At 42.4% G+C, this 24,129-nt stretch overlaps 1 protein-coding gene across 4 annotated transcripts in view; it reads left to right on the top strand.

Moving 5' to 3' along the window:
- MTA1 (metastasis associated 1) overlaps positions 1–24,129 on the top strand; it is a 127,813-nt gene that overhangs the window by 36,442 nt on the left and 67,242 nt on the right. For all 4 annotated transcript variants that reach the window (XM_014605207.3, XM_006259952.4, XM_059728259.1 and 1 more), the window contains exons 4-7: positions 14,074–14,200; positions 14,367–14,430; positions 20,277–20,394; positions 23,010–23,112. In XM_014605207.3, coding sequence (XP_014460693.1) covers positions 14,074–14,200; positions 14,367–14,430; positions 20,277–20,394; positions 23,010–23,112 — 412 coding nt within the window. The remainder of the gene's footprint in view (positions 1–14,073; positions 14,201–14,366; positions 14,431–20,276; positions 20,395–23,009; positions 23,113–24,129) is intronic.

Genomic DNA, 24,129 nt, shown 5'->3' with positions numbered 1-24,129 from the left:
AGACAGTGTAAGTTTAGTGAGAAAAATACAAATTGGATATCCATCTGCATAAGTTGCAGTCAAACAGACATCACAGAGAATGTTCATGAGTAGTAAAGCTCTTGACTTGTGAATTTTCTGATATACTACAGTGATTGGCTGCGTTGTTAGGGCAATTAAAGTAGATGACTTATGGTACAATGAGATACCATGAGTGGTGCATCTGTCTCCAAAGGAAGAAAAATAATTTATTAAATTATTATTTAGATTTTACATCCCGTTTTATCCAGAAGATTCAGGGTGGCTTACTAGAACAGGTAACAGCCCGCAAGATAGGAAGCAACAATAGCAACCCCAAAGTATTGACAAAATCGATAATATGCATAATGTAAAAGGAAGAAAATGTAATTATTTGGGATAATTTAATTTATAATCTATTAGTTAATAATGAAGCAAGTGTAAATAGAATAAGATAATATTTAATAATGTAAGTTTATCATAGTTCAGCAAAAAAAAAATCTGTAGGTAAAGGGTATTGTGGTTTAGGCCCATATATTTAAAGGCTTTTTATTGTTCTGCACTCAAAGGTGGGAAAAGATATAGGACTTCAGTATGGCATACCCTGATTTGAGAATGTAACCATACAACTTCACTATTTCTTTTTAGTATCTGTATTACAGAATCTGACCTGTACATACTGTATAGCTGTACAATAGATTTTTGCTCTTTTTGGTATTCATTGACTAGATGCATTATAGAGGTGTAATTTTTATCCTTATGAGTTGCATGTTGCTTTGCATTGCAGTTTTGAGCACTGCCATTGTGCCATTGAAAGGGCCTGGCAAAATTAGACCTGTATATGCTCTGTGCCTTCAAAATAGTACTCTTATATTGTCTGTAATATGGTTTCAATGGAGTGAAACTTGTGCTCATATAACCACATCTTGGTACACATTGTTATATGGCACCAAGATGAGATTTGGCTGTTTTGTATATTGCTTTTGGTTGCAAAAGAGTGAGCTTTTTTGAGCTGTTTTCACTACCACAACAATTGTGTTGCTCAGGAATGCTAAAGCTTAATGGATGCTTCCTTGCAAATGGGCAAAATGAATATGTTGACTCTTTTTTTTTATGTCTCAGTTCAATAAGTCGGTAAACGAAGCAGGTAAAAACAGTTCAAAGGTACACTCTCTCTGAAGAAGATAATAAGTCTTGCATTTAACCAGCATAGCCATTTTTTGAAACTTCAAGTACAGATTTCTTTTGTTTCTTTGTGTTACGAAATGAAGCATTTTGATACAAATAGAAATGATTGCTTTACTTTCTTAGTTATTTGAACAACCATCTAGAAAATCCCACCATATAGAGCAATCCTATTAATGGAAACATCACAGAAACTGAGACTATCTGTTGACATTTTATATTTTTCTGTTAACTAGAATCTTTCTGTATTTGGTGCAAGTACAAATTAATTCCCAGAAAATGTCCTCTACTTAATTCAGACAGACTCTCTAACAAATCCCTGTTGGGTTGAATTGAGTGGCTTCAATTGCCTTTTTATGAAAAAGTAAAATTATACTTTTGGATAGCACTCAATGCTTCTAAACATTAATTGAGAATTGAAATATGCTGTTAGAAAATACTGTAATCTGCATGTTATAATGAAATTAAGTTTTGTAGGAAATTAGGATTCTGAGAGACTTGCCACTATCACTGGTTTTGAGTTCACTGCATAATGATCTCTTTTTATAAAGTGTCCTGCTGCCTCATTTTGATGCATTTGCAGTAGATGTACGTATCTGCATCACTGATCTTTTAACTGCCTTTGTTCAACTGATTAATGAAGCTGTGTGACTGCAGATATTTCTGGACTCAAAATACAAGGCTTCATAAGTGTAAGTCTACGATGGATGCCTTTATTTTAGACATTGAGAGAATCAAATAATGGGTAAATGTATTGGGCATTTGAATCTGATGTTTTTTCAGTACTGCTATATATTTCACTAAAAATTGGTGTTTGACAAGAGATGGAGGGAGAGAAAATTATTATATGATATACAAGCAAGTTAATATGAAGTAAAAAAAAATGGGAAACAGAATTTTCCCTTATTTTATCAGCATAATCCATTAGACAGTAGACAGTTGTACCTGATCTATGCAGGTTGACTTGTGTTTGATCTTTGAACTCCCAATTTTTGCCATCCGATAAAAAGCTTATTTGGGGCAGCCTGTAGACCCTTTGTCAGCTGTCCATGGCTGACTAGCATACATTTACCAACACTTTTTAGTCTCAAGACTTCTTGGTCACTTCACAAATTACTTAGTGGAATAATGCAATCTGGGTCTGAAATACATCAACCTCAGAAGTAGAAACAGGTTATTGTTCAGCAGCCCTACAGCAAGATCACACAATGGTATAAGACAGGCAAAGAATAAATATCCAAATAAAAGTGCAGGAAGAACATGGGAATTGGAACACACATTTTATTTTATGTAATTTATTGAGATCAGCATAGTAAGGATTAGATACTATGACTGACAAACTGTAGATGGCAAAACCACTTAAAGTAGTGAACTGTTTCCAGTCAAAAGATTCTTTCCCTAACCATTGTCAATTTGTTATCCACTGGTAACAATGGTCAAAGACCCAGCACTCTATTTATGCTAACCCATGGAAAAACAGGAGACATGCTTGGTTAATAGTAGTGCATGAGGTAGCTTTCAGCAGCTGCTGTTTGTATGTCGGGCCTGCAAGTCAGCATATTTTTAGAAGTGCTGAAAATTCTAAAAATGAGCAGCTTGCGGTAGAATAATGTCTTTATCAGGTTGGCATGAAGGTGCCTCAGATCTGCTTGTCTAACGAATAGTTGACATAATATTGGTTTTATACCCCTTGCAAGGTAGAACTCTGTCTGTGTGTGTCTTGGGTCCAAGGTCTTGGTTGGTTCATCTTTCCCTGCACCCATACTTTGGACATGTCCAGTTCATTTTTTCAGATCAATCTAAATTAAGAATTTGTCATTACAAGAAAGCCTTGAAATAGCCTAAGAACTTTAAGTGAGAGCAGTGTGTGCGTCTTCTAGAGTTAAACTGGAAGTGACCATGCTGTATTAGATCAGTACTCCATCTACTCCACTTTGATAATATCTAATACCAGCTGCTGAAGAGGAGGGGCAAAAAATAAACAAAACTCGTGTGTGTGTGTGTGTGTGTGTGTGTGTGTGTGTGTTTTCTCACTAGGATAAGATGCAATTGTTTACCTGCAACACCTGGGGCTTTTAAGTTTATTATCGACTTCATACTTAGAAATAAGGTTAAAACCTACTATATCATCTAGCTTTTGCAAATGTAATATTTTGCAATATATCTTCTAAGATTTTAAAGTCTAGTTTTAACAGTACCCAGAGATGGAAGTTTTGTGATTTCACTTAGGAGGCTATTTCACAAGTTAATAGCATTGTCTTTTAAGTGCGTATTCCTGATGCTTAATCTTAATGTTCTCTTACTTTATTTTCTTAATAATTGTAATAAGTCACAAGTTTATCTCCCTTTTTTATCCTTGTTAGACGAAGTATACTCTGTTTTTTAAAAACAAATACAACCCTGTCATCTTGAATTTATATATTTTTAATATTTTTTGGAACTTTTTCCTATTTGCCAAAAGTAACATAGTACCTGGGGTATGGAGAAGGGATTATCACGTCCAGTCTTTCTTATTTTATTTTTATTTTTTAAATACATAGCCCAACATTGCATTGATCCCTATCATGTCTTTGTAGTGTCTAATGCTCTTGCGCTGAACAAGTATTGATGTTTAATTTACCACCCACTAATGCTGGGTCTTTCATAATTATAATTTCCACTTCTTCAATTGAGTACCTGCATTTTTTTAAATTAATTTTCCCTGTATGAATTAACGTTCGCTTTTTCAAAGTGATTCTCATTTTTTGCATCCAAATGTTCCATCTGTCTGAATTTTTCTAACTTCATTAGTGTTCACATTTTTTCTAGTGTAGTATCATCTGCAGTCTTTGTTTGTGTTACTAATGACTTGGTCTTCATATCCTTAACAAAGAGGTTAAATAACAGTGGACTCTACTCATTTCCCTGCACTGCTCTGGACACTTCCCCAAATTTGATTAATTACATGTTGCTCTATGTGAAGAGTTTTTGCCTTGTATTCTGTCTGTGCATATTCCTAGGCAAACCAAGAAATTAAAATAAAATTTACGTGGTAGTGTATCAAATGCTTTGTTAAAGACCAAATATATTGCATCTGTTGTGCTCCCTAGTTACTTGCTTTGTAATTCAGTAATAAATGCAGTCAAGTTTGTCTGGCAAGATTAATTCATTAAAAGGCTGTAGTGCCTATTCTTCATGGGTTGTCATTTACTGCGAATTCAATTCAGTCCGCTTACAGAAAGCCCAAGCAGTCAAGCTGTATGAGGGTAAAATGTACATGTACCTCCCAATCTGTGGCCAATGTCAGCTCTGTTATAATTCCTAGTCTGAAACTGAGACCTTTCCTATGTGCCCGGGATGGTAAAGATGTCTTTTTATGGCCATGAACCTGCAGGCCAAACCTGCAGAGCTGTAGTATGGCCCTGGGGGCCTTATTTTCTTAAACACACCTAAGTTTTTCATTAATCAGGTTTTATGCTTTTCAGTATTGGAGCATATCTCGAGCAGGGAGGCAAGGATATTTGTATACAGCTTTTTTTTTTTTTTATTCTCCGTAATGTTCCTACCCACTTGTCCTCAAAAGCTTTAGCAATTTTTTTGTGTGTTCAGGGTTTTTCTTTCTTTCTGTTTTGTTGCCTTATGCAGTGTCTTAGAAATTGTGTGGCATTGTGCCTCTTTATTTTGAAAACCTGTGCACAGCAGGGCTAGCACAGAAAGAAATGTGCTTTATAGTCTCCTTGTTTTGTTACAAAAATGAAGCAAGCAAATGAAACGCTCGTTGGATGACATTCTTGATTAAAGGTGAAGAAAATTGCAGCCTCTGAGATGAGACTTGTTTTGCTGGTGGGTGGCTTTTGTTTTGTGTGCGTGTGTGATGGATGTAGTTGACATGTAGCAATTGAGGCATGTACATTATTTTTAAAGTGAATTTTTAAAACACATGAAAGGTATTGGGAAAAACTTTGCATGACATCTCTTTTGCTTTAAATGGTGCCTTATTAGTACGACAGTAAAGAGCTTTTGGAAATTAGAGTTGATTTCTTGCTTTCAAAGCACACTCAAATGTAAGCATGGAGGTCTCTTCCCAAGCTTTTTTTTGTATTATAATTTTAGAACCACTAGTTTTCAAACCAGCTATCCTATGACTTGCTGACTTGCGTGTGAGTTACTGCTGGTATATTTATTGTAGGTTAGCAGCCATGTTATTAATTTTCAACTAAAGCAGAATCCACTTCAGTGAATAAATTACAAAACCATGAAACTGTCACAAATGTAAATTTTGTGTTCCAGTTGCTAGGAAAGTATTAAAATGTAAATGCATGCTGCTATGTGTTTAATAGCTTATGTAGTGTAATAAGTATTGTATATCCCACTCCTAGTTTAATTACGCTGCTGCTTGTTTCTTCCTCATTGGGCCAGTTCACTTAAGGGGTGTATAACCTATTGGGTCTTGTGTCAGCATAGTATAACAAAGCATCTGTTTGTATTTTATTCTGAACCTGAGAAGAACATTTAATTTCTCTTCTTTTCTTTGGCAGAATATTCTGTTTAAAACCAGTGCAGTTTAACACTTCGCAAAAGGAAGCTATTCCCTTTGCGTTTGCTTTGATTAGGGATAACTTTGAAGGTTATAAATGATTAAGCTTTAAGGATATGATGGATATGATGTGTGTTTCTGTGTTAATCACATCTGTGCCTGTAAATTTTGTAGTGGGTGGAGGAGTGTTTCTTGGCTACGAGTATTGGATTAAGCTGCAAGCATAAGTCTGCTCTTTAAGAGTAGCAATGAAAAAGAATGAGTGTTTGTTATTCATATGCAAGGCTTTAAAGTTCAGTCTGTTGTGATCCAAAAAATCTTTCCATGCTCTTTGGCAAACATGGTAGCTAATTTTCATTCTCTATGAGGAAAGAAATCTTATTTTTACAGCCCCTTGCCCTGTGACAAAGGCAGCAAAGTGGTTTAAGTTCTAGCCTGCAGTTCCAGTGGGGAGCGCTTTGCAGGGCTAAGTGTGGGCACGGTTTACTGTAAATAATAATTGTAAATTAGAGGTGCACTGATGCATTGATCCATATTGTATCAGCACCAATGAAAAGAAAATTGACAGTATTTGCATTTGGCTTTTTTTGCCAATGTGGCTAATAATGTCACAGATAAATGCTGGGTGCATGTGTGCAGCCACACCATGCATGTGGCCAGGAATGCAACCTGGTAGCTTGGAGAGCAGCGTCTGGCTGGTAAGTCTGTTGGGGGAGAAGGGGTGTGTGTGGCGGGGGGGGGGGGGCAGATGGAAGCCCCCACGGTGAGGGAGGGAGTGGGGCTGGGGCAGGCACTGCCCTGCTGGGGCGGGGTAGTGGGCGACTCATGGGGGGTGGAGAGGTGGGAAGGGGAGCAGCTCCTGCCACTGCATGCACCCCAGAGGAGCCACAGGGCATGTGCCCTCCAAATCTGTGTGCAAGGTGAGGGCAGCCTGCCCGTTGCGTGCTTGGGGCTGGGGACTCTGCTGGGCTCTTCCTAGTGGTGGGGGCTGGACCAATGCTATGCTCAGGGCGGGAGGGGGGCTACGGTGAATTTTGGGGTAGCTGTAGCCCACCCTGTAACCCTCCCTCCCAGCACTGCTGCTGGCCCATCCTGAGTGCAGCCCTTGCCCATAGGAGCTTTGTCCTATGTCCTACTCCACCCTGGTTGGTCAGTGCCTGCCCCTGCTCCATTCCGTCCCTCACCGTGGGGGCCTCAGTCTCTCCCCCCATGCCCCTTCCTTCCCCTGTGCCCTTTGACCCCCACAGACTTACTGGCCGGATGCTGCTCTCCAAGCTGCTAGGTTGCATATCGGCAATCGGATCAGTATTGGCTGATTATGACTTGTTAATAATCAGTGATTGGTATTGGCCCAAAAAATCTTTATTGGTGCGCTCCTGTTGTAAATAGTTCCCTAAGTAGGACATCTATATGCCCTTTTCACCCCAGGGACAGATGGCAGTCTGGGCCTGGTAGCAGGGCCCAGACACTGTCCCCTTGATAGGTTCCTCATGACTAAATGTCTTGCTGTATTGGGTGACTATTGTCCTAGGCTGGCCATTGGTCTTATTTTATACTGGACCGTTCTATTTTTAAACTTTGTCCCCTGTCCATTCCTAAATGAGGACCAGACTGCAAAAAGTCCTGTTTTCTCAGTTCATTGGTGAAAATGCATGTCAATCATTTGTCCTTGTGATTCTATTGGTTGTGCCTAGAAGTAGGGTGGTGTGTAACCCAGGAGTAGCAGGCTTCTGAGCCAGCTGGGGAAGGAGGGAAGGTGGTGGAAGATCCCAGAGGCTGGTCCCTCTGCACCTGCAAGGAGCTGTGGCTGCAGTGCATGTGCAGGCACAGTGAGAGTCGAGGCACTGTTGCATGTCTGAGCTCCCTGACCCTGGGCTGCGTGTGTGTGGGTGGGCCTGGGTCCCAGGTGCTGCTGAGCTGCCAGGGCTGGGCAGTTGGTCTGCACACACACCCCGTTGCACTGCCTCAGCACAAAGTAACGGCTTTGAGAGTAGGTGGGTGGATCATTGTATTTGTATCTGCTGCAACGTCCCTGGGACTGAGAGGAGGCTCTTGTTACCATCTTCACACCCACAGAGCAGCCCAGTGAGACCCTGAGGTGTCCTGCTGCATGGGGAGGAGGAGCTTTGGGCAGCAGGGCCTCTGGGCTCCTGGGTGGCTGAGCCAGCTCAGTAAGCCATTATTTCTCCTCTGGGACAGGCAATCCTGTCTGTCTGCTGAGGAAGGAAGGGAAGGTCCCGCCAGGCAGCTGGCTGCACTGCCACAGGTATCCAGCACCTACTGACTCCACTCTGCCCAACTCTGACTAGAATATGGCCAGGGCAGACGACTGGGTGCCCAGTGTCTGTGCTGAATGCTGACGGGGGGAGGTGAGGTCCCTGTGCAGTGTGTCCCTGGCTCCCAAGCATGGAGCTGGGTTGGGATGAGACCAGATCCCAGTGTGTGCATGGGGGAGGAGAATGGGGGTGCGGGGGGGCCCTAGGCTCACACCTGCTGTGCCATGTTCTCTCAAAGCTGGTCTGTCTGCAGAGAAGGGCAGAGCCATGGGATATGTGAAACCATGGTGCAGGGGGAATGAGGTGAGGCTCTCTGCTGGCTGAACTGCAGAGGCTCACAATTTTGTTGCTAATCTTGGCACTTGCTCTCCCTCATTTCACAGGGTGCTATGGGTTCATTGCCATAGTCTCTTGTGGTGGCTCCGCCCCTTGCTGCTGATTGGCCATGGGTGCCAGTGGCTCCACCCCTCACCACAGATTGATCAAGGGGACTGGTGGTCCTACCTCTTACCAAGGGGATGTCTTGTATTCTGGGAATCCATCAGTGGCCATCTTGTCCCCAGGTTATGACTCTAATTTTGTAATTGTTTGGCTACAAGAGTGGCTGGCTGAGCTTGAGGAAAGTGAGTGGAGCTCTGAGGGGGTGGGCAGAGAGGAGGGAGGGTCCCACAGCAGGCAGAGTAAAGTCCAAGTGAGGACTGGGGAACTGGAATGGCACAATAAAGACTGTTTTGAAGCAGCTGTACTGCTTGGGACATCAGCACTCTGATGTCCTCTTCTTTTAAAGAAGCAAACGCCCTCCCTCCTTCCCAGGAGCTGACTAGAAAAGAAGGAGCTCCCAGAGGTGGGGGTACTACAGATCTCCAGGGAAGCCAGGGACTGAGAAGAGTCAGGGTCCCAAAGCCAGAGCTTTCCCCCTGTGAAGCCACACTGGGGCTGGATGCAGGGGGCTCTTAATAGAGGGAGACCAAATAAAGCTGCTTTTTGGGGGAGCTCCAAAGAAGAGCTTTCCCCTTCCCCAATGAAAGGAGCAGGTTGATATATATCTTTTTTGGTGACATCCCCTTTCATCAGGAGAATCAGAGACTGGAAGGGACCTGCAAGATCAAGTCTGGTTTCCTGCCATAGGCACAAGGTTATTGGGCTCAACAAGGTGATTATCTATCCTCCTTTTGAACACCTCCAGGGATGGTGACTGCACCACCTCTGCTGGGAGTGTGTTCCAGATTCTAGTTACCCTTATGGCAAATAAGTTTTTCTTTATGTCTAGCCTAAACTTTCCCTCTTTTTTTAGCTTGTGCCCATTGGTCTTTGTCCTCCTAAGGGGTGCCTTCCTGAAGAGTTGCTCCCCTAGATCTTGGTGCTCACCCTTGACATACTTGTAGGTAGCTATCAAGTTGCCTCTCAGTCTCCTCTTACTCGGACTGAACAGGCCCAGTACCCAGAGTCTCTCCTCAGGGCCTATCTGCCAGGCCCCTAATCATATGGGTGGCCCTTCTCTCTACCCTCTCAAGCTTATCCACATCCTTCCTAAAGTGGACACAGTACTCCAGCTGTGGCCTCACCAATGCTGAATAGAGAGGGAGGAGCACTTCCCTGGATCTGTTGGCAACACATCGGCCGATGCATGCCAGAGTGTTGTTTGTCCTGCTGGTCATTGCACTGTTGGCTCATGTTCATCTTCCGGTTGATTGTGACCCCCAGATCCAATTCAGATGCTGTGCCAGCCAGTGTACCACCACCCATCGTGTAGTTATGGTTCTTCCTACCCAGATGCAGAACCCAGCACTTTTATCTTTTAAACCTCATCTGATTCCGTTTAGCCCATAAACCAGTCTGTCAAGTTAATTCTGGATCCTTACCTTGTCCTCTCATGTGCTTGCATTTCCCCACAGCTTGGTATCATCTGCAAACTTAAGCACTGAGCTTTCTACCCTCTCGTCCAAGTCATTAATAAGTATGTTAAAGAGCATTAGTCCAAACACCGATCTCTGGGGAACATCACTGGAGATGGTCCTCCAAGATGAGGCCATCCCATCGATTACCTCTAAACCAGTTGTCTATCTACTTCACTGGTAGACTGGTCTAGGCCAGTACCCTCCAGCTTAATTGAGAGAATCTCATGGGACATAGAATCAAAGGCTTTACTGAAGTCTAAGTAAATGATATCAACCTCATGTCCCTTATCCAACTGGTTGGGTACCTGGTCATAAAAGGACACCAGGTTTATCAGGCATGATCTACCCTCGACAAAGCTGTGCTGGTTGCTTCTTAATACCCCACCAGTTACGAGCTTTTAATTGATGGCATCCTTAACAGTTTTTTTCAAACATTTTTCCCAGGACCAAAGTCAGACTGTTGTTTGCAGGGTCATCCCTCTTCCCTTTCTTAAAAACAAGTACCATGTTGGCCCTCTTCCAGTCATCTGGGACCGACTCCCAAGTTCCAGGACTCTTTGAACAGCTTCACCAGAGGCCCTGCTATAAGCTCAGCTAGTTCTTTCAGGACTCTGAGATGCAGGTCATCTGGCCCAGCAGACGTGAAAATGTCCAGATGTTCTAAGAGTACCCTCACCTGTTTGGGACTGATTTCATGTGGTCTGTTGTCTTCCCCATATTCCCTGGGCCTCTGGACAGGGGAACAGCTCCCATTGGATTTCAGGAATACTGATGTGAAGTATGTATTTAGGAGCTCTGCGTTTTCTTGGGGATCAGTTGTGGCCTGCCCCTCCATATTCAGTAGGGGTCCCACAGTGGAGCTTAATTTTTTTCCCCTTTGCTCCCTGTGTATCTATAGAAGGACTTTTTGTTGTCCTTTATTTTAGTTGCCAGCTTGATCTCCATACCTGCCTTGGCTTTCCGTGTCTCATCTGCAGACCCTGGCTCTATAAGTGTACTCCTCTCTGGTTGCTGAACAATTTTTTCCATTGCTTATGTGCTTCTTTTTTCTTTTTCAGTAGTTACCTAATATCCCTTTTGAGCCAAGCGGGTCTCTTGGCTCCTTTCCTGCTTTTTGACTGCATGAGAATGGTCTCTTTTTGATCAGTAAGAATTGCCCCCTTGAAGAAGCAGCATCATTTCTAAACTCCCAAGTTGTCCAGTTGCTAGTGGCAGAGGGCCTCTCTAACTAGACTACTGAGTTTGCCAAAGTCTGCCCTTCTGCAGTCTAGGCTTTATGTTCTTCTAACTGAATTCCCAGCCTTTCAGTGGATGGTGAACCTAACTGGATCGTGATCACTGTCATCCGGAGTACCTCCAATCTTCAGGTCATCAGTAGCTCCCAAGAAGTTGGCTGACCTGCTAGAACTGGCGGAATAGTCTTCCCCACAGATGTCAGGGCAGCTGAAGTCAGCCATGACAATCAGGTCTTTGGTGCTGGCTGCCTCATTTAAGTTCCCTGGAGAGTGCCCCATCCCTCTCTTACCACCAGGTCTCCCTCTCCTGACCCCCCTTGTATTTTGATCCAGAGGATCTTCTTCCTTACTCCAGTATTAGAAGCCATGCCTCTTTAAAAAGTAGTTTAGCTCCGATTGCTGTATCTGGTATAAGTGAAAGATCTCTCTGTAATGACACAGAATCTTGGGATAATTCTTCCCCACTGGGATACTACTTGGATTTGTCGTTGTTTTTAAACAAACTCCGTTGTGTGTTTGTGTGGTTGGAGTTGATCTTATGTACTTCAAGAATAATCTAACATGTTTGCAGAATTGGAACAAGCATACGCAGAGGCTGAAGAATGAATGATTGAAATGTAAAATTGGTTGTGACTAAGAGATGGGATAAAGCCAGGGAAAAGCCAACTATTTGCAATCAACACTTTTTAGCCAGGTTGCTGACAGGCATTTAGCTGTTTTTTATTCCCCCACCCCCTGCTCTTGATTCTGCTCTGTGACTTGTGATTGGTGCAAGCAGAATGATGAAAAGCATGAGACTTGCTGCTACCTTGAGTTGAGTGTAGCCCCCTCTGCCTTCTGCTGATTTGGTAGGAGAGAGGAGATTTAAGTCTTCCACTCCCTGGAAGAGGAGACGACTATGAGGTATAGCAGCCCCATCTATTGGGGAGCAGAAGAGGAAGTATAAGTATTCAGAGTTGTGCCAGAGTATAGTGCATTATGGAAAAAGGCATCTGTAATATTTCAGGGGTGTATTTGGTAGCTGTGTTGGTCTCAGACAAAAAGACATACAAAAAACTAGAACTCTTGGTTCCAAAATGATACCTTTTATTAGACCAACTGGAAAATGGCAAGAAAATTGTCCTTTTCTGCAACCTTTGGGAACAAAGTCCCTTCATCAGGCTCTGGGAAAAGTGTAGATGGTACAAGATGGTAAAAAATCCCCATAGGTAGGAAATAAACTTCATTTTTGCACAGAGGGGGCTGAAGATGGAAGTCTGTCCCTCTGGGTCCATGAGTGTCTTTGTGAGCTGTGTTGAGTAGCTCTTTGATGTGTTGTATGTCTTTTTGTCTGAGACCAACACGGCTACCAGGTACACCCCTGAAACATGGAAGATGCCGAATTTTAGTCGATTTTGGATTTTAAACTTCATTGCAGAACATCAAGGAAGGTTTTGGGTTTTTTTTTGCCTCCCTGCCAGCCATCTGACACCTCCAGGGAAGGAATTCTACCTGATCAACACATCAAAGAGCTACTCAACACAGCTCACAAAGACACTCATGGATCCAGGGGGACAGACTTCCATCTTCAGCTCCCTCTTGTGCGGGCCGGGAGCAGTTCGAGGCCCTTTTTTCGTGCGGCGGGCTGTGGCCAGCAGCCCGGACACGCTGGTTCGGGGAAGGCAGGCGGCGGGCTAGAATTAGGCACGGACGCTTAATGGTTGTTTAAGATTGTTTACTTACACCATAGATGGTTGTGGTGCAGGCTGGAACGTTTCCAGGAATACTTCGCTTAAATCCTAGTTTTAGGACTCGGACAGAGCTCTGGATTCACTCACAATTCACTCGCGCGAAGTTTTTGAGGCTCCATGGAACTTTTGCGCGCAGGGAAAGGGTACGTCGAGGATTGCGCTCAGCGACGAGGAGAGGCTAGAGGCTGATCAGACCCCTGTTGCCTTCTTGATATTCATGCTGGGTCCAATAGGCTCCGCAGCGCTTAGAGATCTTTACGAGACGTGAAGTCTCCTCCTCCTGATGTTTGTGGAGTCCTCCAACTTGGGCAGAAACCACCCAAGCCTCTTATACGGCTAGCAAGCCAATCGCTAGCCGCCACGTAGGAATAATTTAGAACTGACCAATAGTGGGGCACGAATCTAAATACAAATGGCGGGAACTCCTTGCAACGTGCATTTCTGTGCTGCAACGAAGAAATGCACCCTGCAAAGAAAGCTACAAACGGCGGGAAAATAATTTAGCAGTGCCGAAGCGCGCGCAAACAAAAAATCACACCCTTGGGTTGTGACACCTCTGTGCAAAAATGAAGTTTATTTCCTACCTATGGGGACTTTTTACCATCTTGTACCATCTATACTTTTCCCAGAGCCTGATGAAGGGACTTTGTTCCCGAAAGCTTGCAGAAAAGGACAATTTTCTTGCCATTTTCCAGTTGGTCTAATAAAAGGTATAATTTTGGAACCAAGAGTTCTAGTTTTTTGTATGTCTGTAATAATGAGCACTCCTTTTTAAAATTGATATACCTGAGAAAGTTACTACAGAACAACTATGGGAAATGAGTTGAAAGAGGGCAAAATCTGCTCTTTATATCTGCCAATTTTATTTTTAGTAGACAAGTGCACTTGTAGCAAACTTTTATGTGCGAGAGAAATGATTAGGTGGCTCTTGTTATTTGAGAATTGTTGCGTGTGTGTGTGTACGGTTGTACATGCGTGCCCCATGAGTCTAAGTGGCTGAATGTTGGGATTCTCCAGGTGATAAATTGGAATTTTTAGTCTGGTATTGAAGGATTTCTACTGAATTATCTGATTATGCAAATCCTCACATTGTGCTTATCTGCACAAAGCTTGGTTTTGTTTGTTTACAGTGGTTATTTAGGGTTTAATAAGGGTTGTGTATCAAGATATTCTGATTAGTCAGGAGGTACAATTTGCCAAGGTGCTGTTAAACTTCCCTCTTCTCTTTGTAACTAGGGGAGATGGAAGAAGAGATGGAAAACCCAGAAATGGTTGATTTGCCAGAAAAACAGAAGCATCAGTTGAGGCATCGAGAGCTTTTTCTGTCGCGACAGCTGGAATCTTTACCAGCCACACACATCAGGTAATTACTTCTTTTTATTCTTCTAGGATTCAAGAAACAGAATGTAATACTATACCCATATTCCTCTGTGTGCAAAAGCTTTTACACAGAAGTTAGAGCATGACCATCCAATACCTAGCATAAAACCTTAAATGTATATTAATAAAACTTGATTTTTCTCTTTTAGAGGCAAATGCAGTGTTACCCTGTTAAATGAGACGGAATCCCTTAAATCATATCTGGAGCGAGAGGTATGAGCCCTTTTCTTTTAATTGGCAAGGTGTATCGGGTTATTTTGCTGCAGCTTAGTTCTAGAAATCCAGTTTTATATAATTGATGATTTTCCCTCCCCACATTTTTTGATGGGTTTGGGGCATTGACAGAGTCACTAGAAAACGTTAAGCTCACCACAATTTTCAGGTTTTGCATTTTTTTGTCTTGTTAAAATTCTGTGACTAGCAGGTAAGGTTGTTACTTAGGTTCATGTGATACTCGATCACCTCTTCTCCTATAAAGAGAACCCAAATTTTTGTCAGTGCACCATTCTGAAAGTTCAAAGATTAGAGCCAAAACTGATGACAAGAACTGAAATATATAATAGATGTTGCTGGAAGAAGCAGACGCATAATTTACCACATTATTCATGTTGTATAATGGATATTGTGAAGCAGTTACTTAAATGTATCTGAAATAACTTAAAAAAAATAAGGGTTTAAAGATTCAATTTAAAATGCCCCGTTTTTGGTGTCCTGTTTGATTCTCCTAAGGGGACCTGATAATTTTTTTCAGAAAACTCTCAGGTCCTTACCATCTGGAAATCTGGCCCCTTGGACTGGGCACTTAAAATTAATCAAACTAGTAATCACAATTAAAGATGTAGTTCGTGGGTCCTACTTTTTCTTCTGTTTTGTGACTCTGAACTGTACAACTTTAATTTTGTATTGATACCTTTACGGGCATTTATAATTGTTGACATTTATGAGCTATGTGCTGGTTTTGGTAATCTTGTTTGGCATTTGACCTGACACTTTAGGAGCTTTTTTGTTTCAGAGATTATTAGCAAGTTTTCTTTTAAATTTCATGTATATCAAGATGCAAATGAATTATAATGTTTCAGTATCACTTAAATGTTACAGTATATGTGCATATACTATTCAGTGGATACATCAAACACATCTGCAAGGGTGAGGGGTTTTTTTTGAGAAGACTTAAGTATTGTATAAGAGAAAAAGTTGACTTGTTTAAAAACAGTAGGGCAACCAGCACTCCTTATCTTGTTTGAAAAATCAAAGCAGATCATTCTTGCAAACTGGTATCTTTAATCATCAGGCTTCCTTCAACACATTTCTGACTTTGGTAACAGTCTTGAGATTAAGATGAGCCTGGCATTCACATTTCAGGCATTTTTAAACGTCTTAATTATTAAATAGTCATGTTTCTTTCAGTAATTACAAATTTTCAGAGGGCACTGTGTCAGATGGGTTCTGTTGGTTTGAAGAAATGATCACCACCAAGTGGCCTTGGAGAAAATTCCAACTGTAACAAAAACTTAGTAAAACAAATTTTATTTCACAGTTTGTTAATGCCATAAACTTGCATAGTGTTCCTCGTCAAACTTTCACTTTGCAAAGGAAGAGGCATAATTATCCACATGTTATAGATGGGCACACTGAGACAGAAGGGTGAGTTGCTGCGCAGCCTGGGGCAGGTCAGTTCAGCTGCAGATCTGGGAGATGAACCAAGGTGGTCCCTGGCAAGTAACTTTCTCCTTTCTCACTGGTATGTTGAGCCAAGTGCCTGGGCTTGTGGTATATTTGTGTCCTTTTTATATTTATCCAGACATTTTGGGGGAGAAACTGCAGTAAGGGAGAACATTTCCTGAGAGAGTTTTGTTGCTAAAGAGGTCCTTTCTGCCTTCGTAAAAAACACCGATAAGCATAGAGGGTAAAGAAGAGAGAAGGGAAGGTTTTGGGGAGAGAGAGAGAGTGTTGTAAGATCAAAGAGAGTGGAAAGAAAGGGAGATGACTTCTGTACATTCATGGGAGTTCCCTGTATTCATAGATCTACTTATCTTTCCTTCTTTCTTATTCTTTTCTTTTTCTCTACTCTTTAAATAGTGGCTCCCATGAAAGAGGAAAAACAGTACTGGATATCTGGGATTGGGCCTCTGCATGTAGTGCCCATATGTGAGTTCAGACCCAAGGACCGTCTGTTCCATAGTGAATGAGTTGTGCAGGCTACAATTCTGGGGAGAGAAATGTAATGTTTTATTGTAAATAAAAATTGATTGCTTATTTTACAAATGGGTATCTAAATTCTCTAGCCTATAAGTGTAGAACAACTAATTTATTGGCGGAAGGAAAGAAATGTAGAAAATACATGAAACAGGCTTGGGGCTTAGAATGTAAGATTCAAAGCCAAGGTTTAGGCTTCCATTTTTGGAAGTCTCGACCAAAGAACTTTTACAAATCCATAATTGGTGTCTGTTACAATTGTGACAGCAATGCTGGACATGTGCCCTGCTTATGCCCACTGGTGACATGCCCACCTCATTCCATTTATGCCAGGGGAAGGGATTGGCTGGCAAAATGTCAGCAGAATTGGCTCTGCCAGCTAAGAGTTGCACTGGCATTGTTCTGTACTTGCCATCTTGCCATCTCTGGCTGCTCTAAGTAATGAATTTGTAAATATGGGCCCCTTCCAAGTCTGCCATGTATTATAATGTACTACAGTACTTGTAGTTTTGCTGGACAGTTTGCCTGGAAAATAATTACTGTTGCACTGGGTATACTGTCATACTAGAGATGGGTACTATGGCCATGTAACACAAATAAAACACTCTCTGCATTTGTAACACTAATGTGCAAAGGAGAACCTCCTTTTTTATTTATGTGAGAACACATAGTCTTAAATGTAGCATTTTATAACTGAAGAAATGGTTAGCCTATTTCCCATGGACACTAAAGCTTCTTTATGCTGCTCTTGCATAAATTACTATTACACCCATTTTGAGTCTCCTTTATACTGACAGAGCCATGTAAAGAGACCTTCATGTTAACAGAAATGAAACCCAGAATTCTCATAGAGATGTCATTCTTTCTGGGCCTGATCCAGTGCCCATTCAAGTCGATATGAAGGCTCCGTTGGTTGTGAATCAGTGTTGGATGCAGGCCCTTGTTCAGCAACAGCAGTGTGTTGTGTTGTGCAAGATGCAAAAGAAAGACTGCACCTGCCTTGGGGATTTTAAAAGTGGAAATAGGCTGCTTCCTTGGCAGTAGGAGTTTGGGATTGAATCCTTGTCTTTAGGTGCAAGATAGATCTGTTTGCATGAGGCATTCTGACTAGCAAGCTCTCTCCATTTCACCAGTGTTGTGTTTTTGTTTTTTTTTTAATCTAAAAAAGGCACTTTGACAATGGAGGAAAAATATAGTGCATCAAGACTCTTGTGACTTAATGTTTTGGAATTTTGTATACCATTGTAATAAAAATAGAGAGAAGGGATGAAACGTAATGTGAATTTTCTTGTCAGCCTTGGATAAGTGCATGCAACAAGTAGAGTTGGGGAAGCAGAAGCAACATGTAGAGTTAAGTGTTTAGGCTGCGATACTTTTACCATGAAGCTTCAATCTGTGTTGCAAACTAACAGTGGCTTTCTCCATTCCTTCTGCTTGTACAGTTTATCCTCTCAGTTGAGTTCAATGGTCTGTGCCACCATTCAGTGGCACTACCTTCTACTTCAAGCTTGAATCATGGAGATGGGGACTATCATTTACTCTTTTCTGCAGTCTGCACATGATACAAAGCAACAGAAGGGAGGAGAAAGCAAGTTAAGCATATGTAAGGAAGGGCCTGAATGAGGTTGATACCGAGCCTGAAATTAAGTTGATACAGAATGGGGCAGCATGTGGTGGGAAAAACTAGCAATCCTCTGCTTCTATTTAGAACCAATTCATTATTTGCTCATTGCTTGACTTGCTTCTGAGGGGTGGTGTTGGTGGGAGAGGTGGTGGAAAACAGCTTCTTTAAGGTCTGTGTCTGGCACTTTTTCTTCTCAAAACTGGAGAAGGTAGTGAACACTCAATAGCCAGGCATCTGTCCCAGTTATCCCAGCTTGCTTTTGCTGAGTACACATGGCATTGTTGTCTTAGTCCAGGGGCTGACAATTTATTTTTGCTGGAGGACTGCTGAACAAGTTTTGGTGACCTGTCAAACTGCATGGGTAGCTCTGTCTCTTGACAGTTGCTCCACCCCTTGTTGCCATATTGCGTGCAGCCCCTGCTGCCAGCAGCAGCAGGTGGGGGTGCTCGTGCTCTGCACTGGGGCCCCATGGTGTGCAGCTTTGGCCAGCTCTGCACATGGGGACAAGGAGCACAGCCTGCCCAGCCCACCTCTATTGTGGGGGCTCTGTACAATGTGCGTGCAGCTCCCGCACTCAGGGAACAGCACTAAGGGAAACCCAAGTTGGAGTTGACTGCCTTCCCTGCCTCCGGCTGCACAGGTTCCAGGACTCCATGGGGAAGCAGGGTCTGGGGCTCCCCTTCACTTCCAGCAGAGTCCCAGGACCTGTGTGGCCAGGGGGCAGGAGAAGGGCAACTGACTCCAGTGCAGGAATAGAGGCAGGCCAGCCAGCTGCGCTCTTTGCCCCCACGCGCAGCGCTGTCTGTCATTGCGTGCGGCTGGGCAGTAGTACCCACACGGGGCACAAGTGCCCCAAGTACCCCCACCTGCTGCTGCTGCCAGCAGCAGGGGCTGCACGCCATATGGGGGAGTGGTGGTGGGGGGGGATCCCCACACTCCCCTACCCTCCCTCACACCCACACTCTGCCCAACTGAGCTCCATGCTTCCACCACACCCGGGGCTGCCTCCAGCCCCAGACCCATGCTCTCTGCCCCTGCCCAGCCGCAGCTCCACCCTATCCCTGCCCCCACCACTTCCCTGCCTGCTGCCCAGAGCAAGCGGGACGTTGGGGAAGATGAGCAGGTCCCCCAGCGGCTGCAGCAGTAGCAGCCCTGCCCAGAAGCTGCTTCTGGCTGGGCTAGGCCCTTCTACCCACTAGGGTGGGAGCAAGGCACAATAGGGTATGTTGTGGGGTGTGTGTGTGTGTATATGTTGGCACCTCACTCTTACCCTTGTGGGTGGAAAGGCTGGGTAGGGTACAATTCATTGATTGGGTGCCCGTGGGTCAGATGCATCCTGCGGGCCATATTTTGCCCACCCTGTCTTAGTATAACTAAGGGCTGATCTACACAGAAAAGTTTAACCAGTTATATTAGCAGTGTTAAACAGATATAATTATAACTGGTGTAATCCTGCACTCTTCTGGGGTGATGCACTTATTCCAATATAAGAGTGACTTTTTTGTCACTTGTTTGAAGCACCCTTCAAAGTGATACAAGCTTAACTGGGGAAGGGGGGAGGACAAGAGGTACAGTATGTCTGTGGAGAATTATCTTGTCTATAACTCCATTAATTTAAATTCACACCTGTGTTAATGCAGCAAAATAGTCCCATGTAGACAAGTCATAGAGCTACCATAGAATAGCATTAACAAGTCCCCTTCTCCACCCTCCCCCCAGCCCCTGATAAATCTAGGCAAATTGTGGAGCAGCCGTTAAGGGAGTAGGACAAGCCGTGAGAATGTGGGTAGGTACTAGTGGACGTGGCTGCCAAAATGCTTTTTCATCACCATCCAGTGTGTTTTTATTTTTATTTGGTTCAGCACTGCATATAATGTGATCTCCTAGGGAAGAAAGATCTCTCCAGTTTGCAGGAGGTTAAATTTGCCTTACTTATTTGATTGTTCTACTGGTTGGATATCTTCATCCTGGGATGTTGCTCCTTGTAGTACTAGAGCCTCATTTAGAGGAAATAGCTTACTTTAGCTGAAAGCTCTGTTGAAGGACTGTTTTACATTCCAGACAGAAGAAAGTTGTAACATTTTCATTTTGGTTTCTAAAACTGGTGTTTGGTTCATAGTGCATCCACCTGACTTAAAAATATATAGGTAGCAAAACAAAACCTATAGGTAAAAACTGGCGATTACGTACCAAGGATATTAATAATGCTGTTTGTTTTTTGCTTCTGTTTTATTTTTAGGATTTCTTCTTTTATTCATTAGTGTATGATCCACAACAAAAGACTCTCTTGGCTGATAAAGGAGAAATTCGAGTTGGAAACAGATATCAGGCAGATATAACGGACTTATTAAAAGAGGGTAATTTTCACTGTTTCTTTAGAATTACTTTATTGAAAATGGTCTTTTTTGCATGTTATATAGGTTGTATGTCTCATGGGAAAAGGAATGTTTCACTTCTGGATCATGTGGGGAACTATGGCTGGGTTGGTTAATGACTAAAGTTATTGCCAGCTGGAGGCAATTAGTGGGATTTTAGTCCAATCTTAAGTGGGCAGTTGTCCAGATCATAAACTCTTATGAAAAAATGAATTAATTGACTCTCTTAGAGCCTACTCTTTTATAAAAGACACTTGTGAATTGCCAGGAGGACAGATCCTACTCTCCTTCTCTTCTTTCCCCCCTGGCCGCGTGTAGAACCTTCTGTGTTTTGAGGCAAGCTTCTCTTTCTGCCAAAATCCACTAAAAACCTGTCTCCCATTTAATGTCTCTCATGAAGCTGCCCATAACTTATTAGATACCCTCTCACTGTAGTTACTTCGTCACCCATCACTTTTGGCTGCTCTTTCAGAACCTTGACCTGTGGAGTAGGAGGGATGGATCGCTGGTCATCCAGTGGTGTGTCTGAAGCAGGGGCGGGCAATGATTTTGGGCAGAAGGCCACTTACTGAGTTTCAGCAAGCCATTGAGGCCTGCATGACAGACTGCCTAGGGCAGATTAGTATTAATTTTCTACATTTTTTAGGGGCCCTGTGGGCTGGATAGAATGGCCTGGCAGGCCACATCCGGCCCCTGGGCTGCATTTTGCCTAACCCTGATCTAAGAAGGGACAGAGGTGCCATAGGAATGGTTATTCTTTTCCCCACAGCTGTAAGTAAAGGGAAGCTGGGCAGTAGCTGGTGCTATGGAGAGCTTCATTTTCTTATAGCTTGGCCCCAGAACAGGGAGACAGCCAGTGAAAGCAACGTGGGGATCATCTTTTCCTTTCTCCAGAAGAGGAGCAGCTCTGAATCACAGTGCAAGGGACTTCACCAACCCCTTTCTTCTATACAGGCCACAGGTGTGAAATAACACTGATACTTCAGTCACTGGTAGAACAGACAGATTTCAACTCCTTTTTGCTCTGCATTTGAAACTTAATATTATTTTAGCGGCAGCTTAGCTAACTTGTCAAGAGGAAGAAAAACAGCTAACCTTATAGGAGCTTCCTCTTTGCCCCTGGGAAGTCAGAAGTGAGGGCAAAAAAGAATCCTCAAAGCTTTTGAAGAGAGCAACACATTCCCAGATTTCCTTATTGCTTCCTGACTTCTCTTATGTTCTCTGGATTGGGAAGAGAAGGAAGCCAGAGGCAGAAGTGTCTGATAGCTGTGAAAGATTGTGCTATAATGCCTTCAGCAGAGTGTACCTTCTTATCAGTTTGGTGCTGCTGCTTGTGTGGGGAATGAGAAAGTTGAATCTGGAGGGCTGAAGAGAACTTGCAATGAGAGGAAGAAGGGAGAAAGAAGAAACAGATCAAGCAATATGGAGGGAGCTAGTTAAACAAGTGACATGAAAATTGGGCATAAAGGATTGCTTAAAAAAAGTAAAATAAAAACAGTAAGATGTGGCAAAGGTGAAAGTAAAAGGGAAATGAAAGAAGAATGACAATGAAGGCATGTATTTAAAAATCTGTTTTGTGGCTTGCTGAGTATAATAAGCAGCGCTGTGTGAAAAGATCCCAAATTCCCAGCTTCCTGTTGCCAGGATCTGGTGTATAATAAACAATGACATGTTTCAGCTCTATGCTGCAGTGCACAGTATTACCAGAGGCTGCTTAGTTAATTTTTAGATTAGAACATAAATGGGTTTTGTTTTTCATAAGAAAACATGCGCACACACAATATTAATATCAAATATGCAAATGCTTTCTGTATACTTAATACACCAAGCATATCGGTCAACATTTTCCTGTATGCTTCACTGAAAAAGTTGAACAAACTGGCAATTTCACTGCATTTTTATGCATGTTTCACACTGCTGATCAGATGAGCATATTGCCTTGGAAAATAGTTTTCTGGCAGCTGGAGACAGTTAATAGTCTACCTCTCCAAGCATCATGTGCTTCTTCTTTATAGTGAAACATTTCTAGACTCCCTAGGCCAGCTTGTAGGGACCCTTCACAATATGAAAGTAACTGAAGAAGTGCTTTATGAAGTAAGAACTGAAACAAATTAAAGTAGCAACTGCTCCAAAATAGGGTTGGTTGGCAATAACTGACCTCTGTCGTTTGCATCTGATGATGTAGAAAAATGTGACTAAGCGGTGTTAAGAGAGGATGGATGTGAACAAGTTTAGAAAAATGTACCAGGCATCAAGAGGAGTAGCCTAAAATGACAGTAAGGGATATGGGCCCCAGTGTAGACCAGAGACCACTGTGGTAGGAATTGGAATGTATTTTGCAGAACCAGTGCTTGGGAATCTGACTGTGGGCCAGGTAGAGCAGGTAGCTGTACATCCAGTTGCCAGGCAGGGCTGAGTTTGCCAAAGACAAATGACTGAATGGAATTTCAAATCGCAGCCAGATAATGTACCTCTGACAAACTAAGTGTCTTGGGAGTTAAATAATTGTTTTGTGAGAGACAAAATCCAGAAGTAAAATACTTTTTCTTCTTTTGAAAGCTTCTATACCAAACGTTTTTAACTTGCATTTCAACTAGGTGAGGATGATGGAAGAGATCAATCAAAACTTGAAACAAAAGTTTGGGAAGCATTTAACCCACTAGTAGACAAACAGATAGACCAGTTCTTGGTTGTAGCACGGTAAGAAAACTTGATCTTTTGCTCGGGAATAACTGAAAATATGAATCTATTTTCAAAAACATTTACCCCCTTTTTTTTAAACTTTCTCTTGTCTCTGTCCCAGTCTTCATGTTCTGTGTGCTTGTCTGGTATGAGCTTTTAAATGAATCAAACAAATCAGTAACCAAAAAGTATGTGGCTTGCATGCTGTAGTGAGTGATTTTACTTGAGTTTTAAGAAAGTCTTATAGTTTCATACTCTACAGTACCAGAAAAAGCAAATCAATTACAGATCTGTATCAATACCTAATTTCTCTATATATTGATAAATCACAGTAGTTTACTGTTTTAGCATTCAGTTTGAGTGTGATAAAGGTTTTCTTGTGTAATTTCCAGGAGGGCTGGTACAGTATTATGATGGTTTAGTTGCAGTTTAACATTGGGCAAAACCTCCAAAGTCAGTGTGATTGCTGGATGCTAAAAATATTCATACCTCTTCCATTTTACTCCATTATTTTTTTTTAAATGTCCTTGGATTTCTTTGTCCTATAGGCTTATGCAAATATAGTAATTACTGAGGTGTCTTATAGTAGAAGTATTGGACTTGAATTTCAGTCTGTGAATGAAAAACATTAAATAGTTAAATGGAAGTAATGAGAATGGAAATTCTTATGTTCTATTAGAGAAATTTATAGAACTTTTTTTGAAAGCCTATAATCAATGGAAAATTGGTGGATTCATTGGCATCTGGGGAGAGGGGTGCAGTTGATCAGTGGAAGCAGGTGTCAGTGGTTAGTGGAGAGGAGTGTAGGAAGTAGCAAACTGCTAGCAGAGATTGGTTTTCTAGAATGTAGAAACTTCTGCGTGTTGGGTATGGCAGTGGCTGGAACTTGATTCAGCAAATGTCCCTGTTGAGTGACATGCTTAAGTACTTTAGGCAGACAAAGTTCTTTGGGTAGATGTGATATATTTTATTAGTCTAACTAAATAGTTGCGAAAGTTGTTCTTTGAAAGTTTTCAGGTACAAACACCCTTCTTC

The sequence above is a fragment of the Alligator mississippiensis genome, chromosome 5 (genome assembly GCF_030867095.1).
Source record: "Alligator mississippiensis isolate rAllMis1 chromosome 5, rAllMis1, whole genome shotgun sequence".
In the NCBI taxonomy this organism is placed as follows: Eukaryota; Metazoa; Chordata; order Crocodylia; family Alligatoridae; genus Alligator; species Alligator mississippiensis.
The sequence above is the reverse complement of the archived record's forward strand: the minus strand, read 5'-3'. Positions and strand labels throughout refer to the sequence as shown.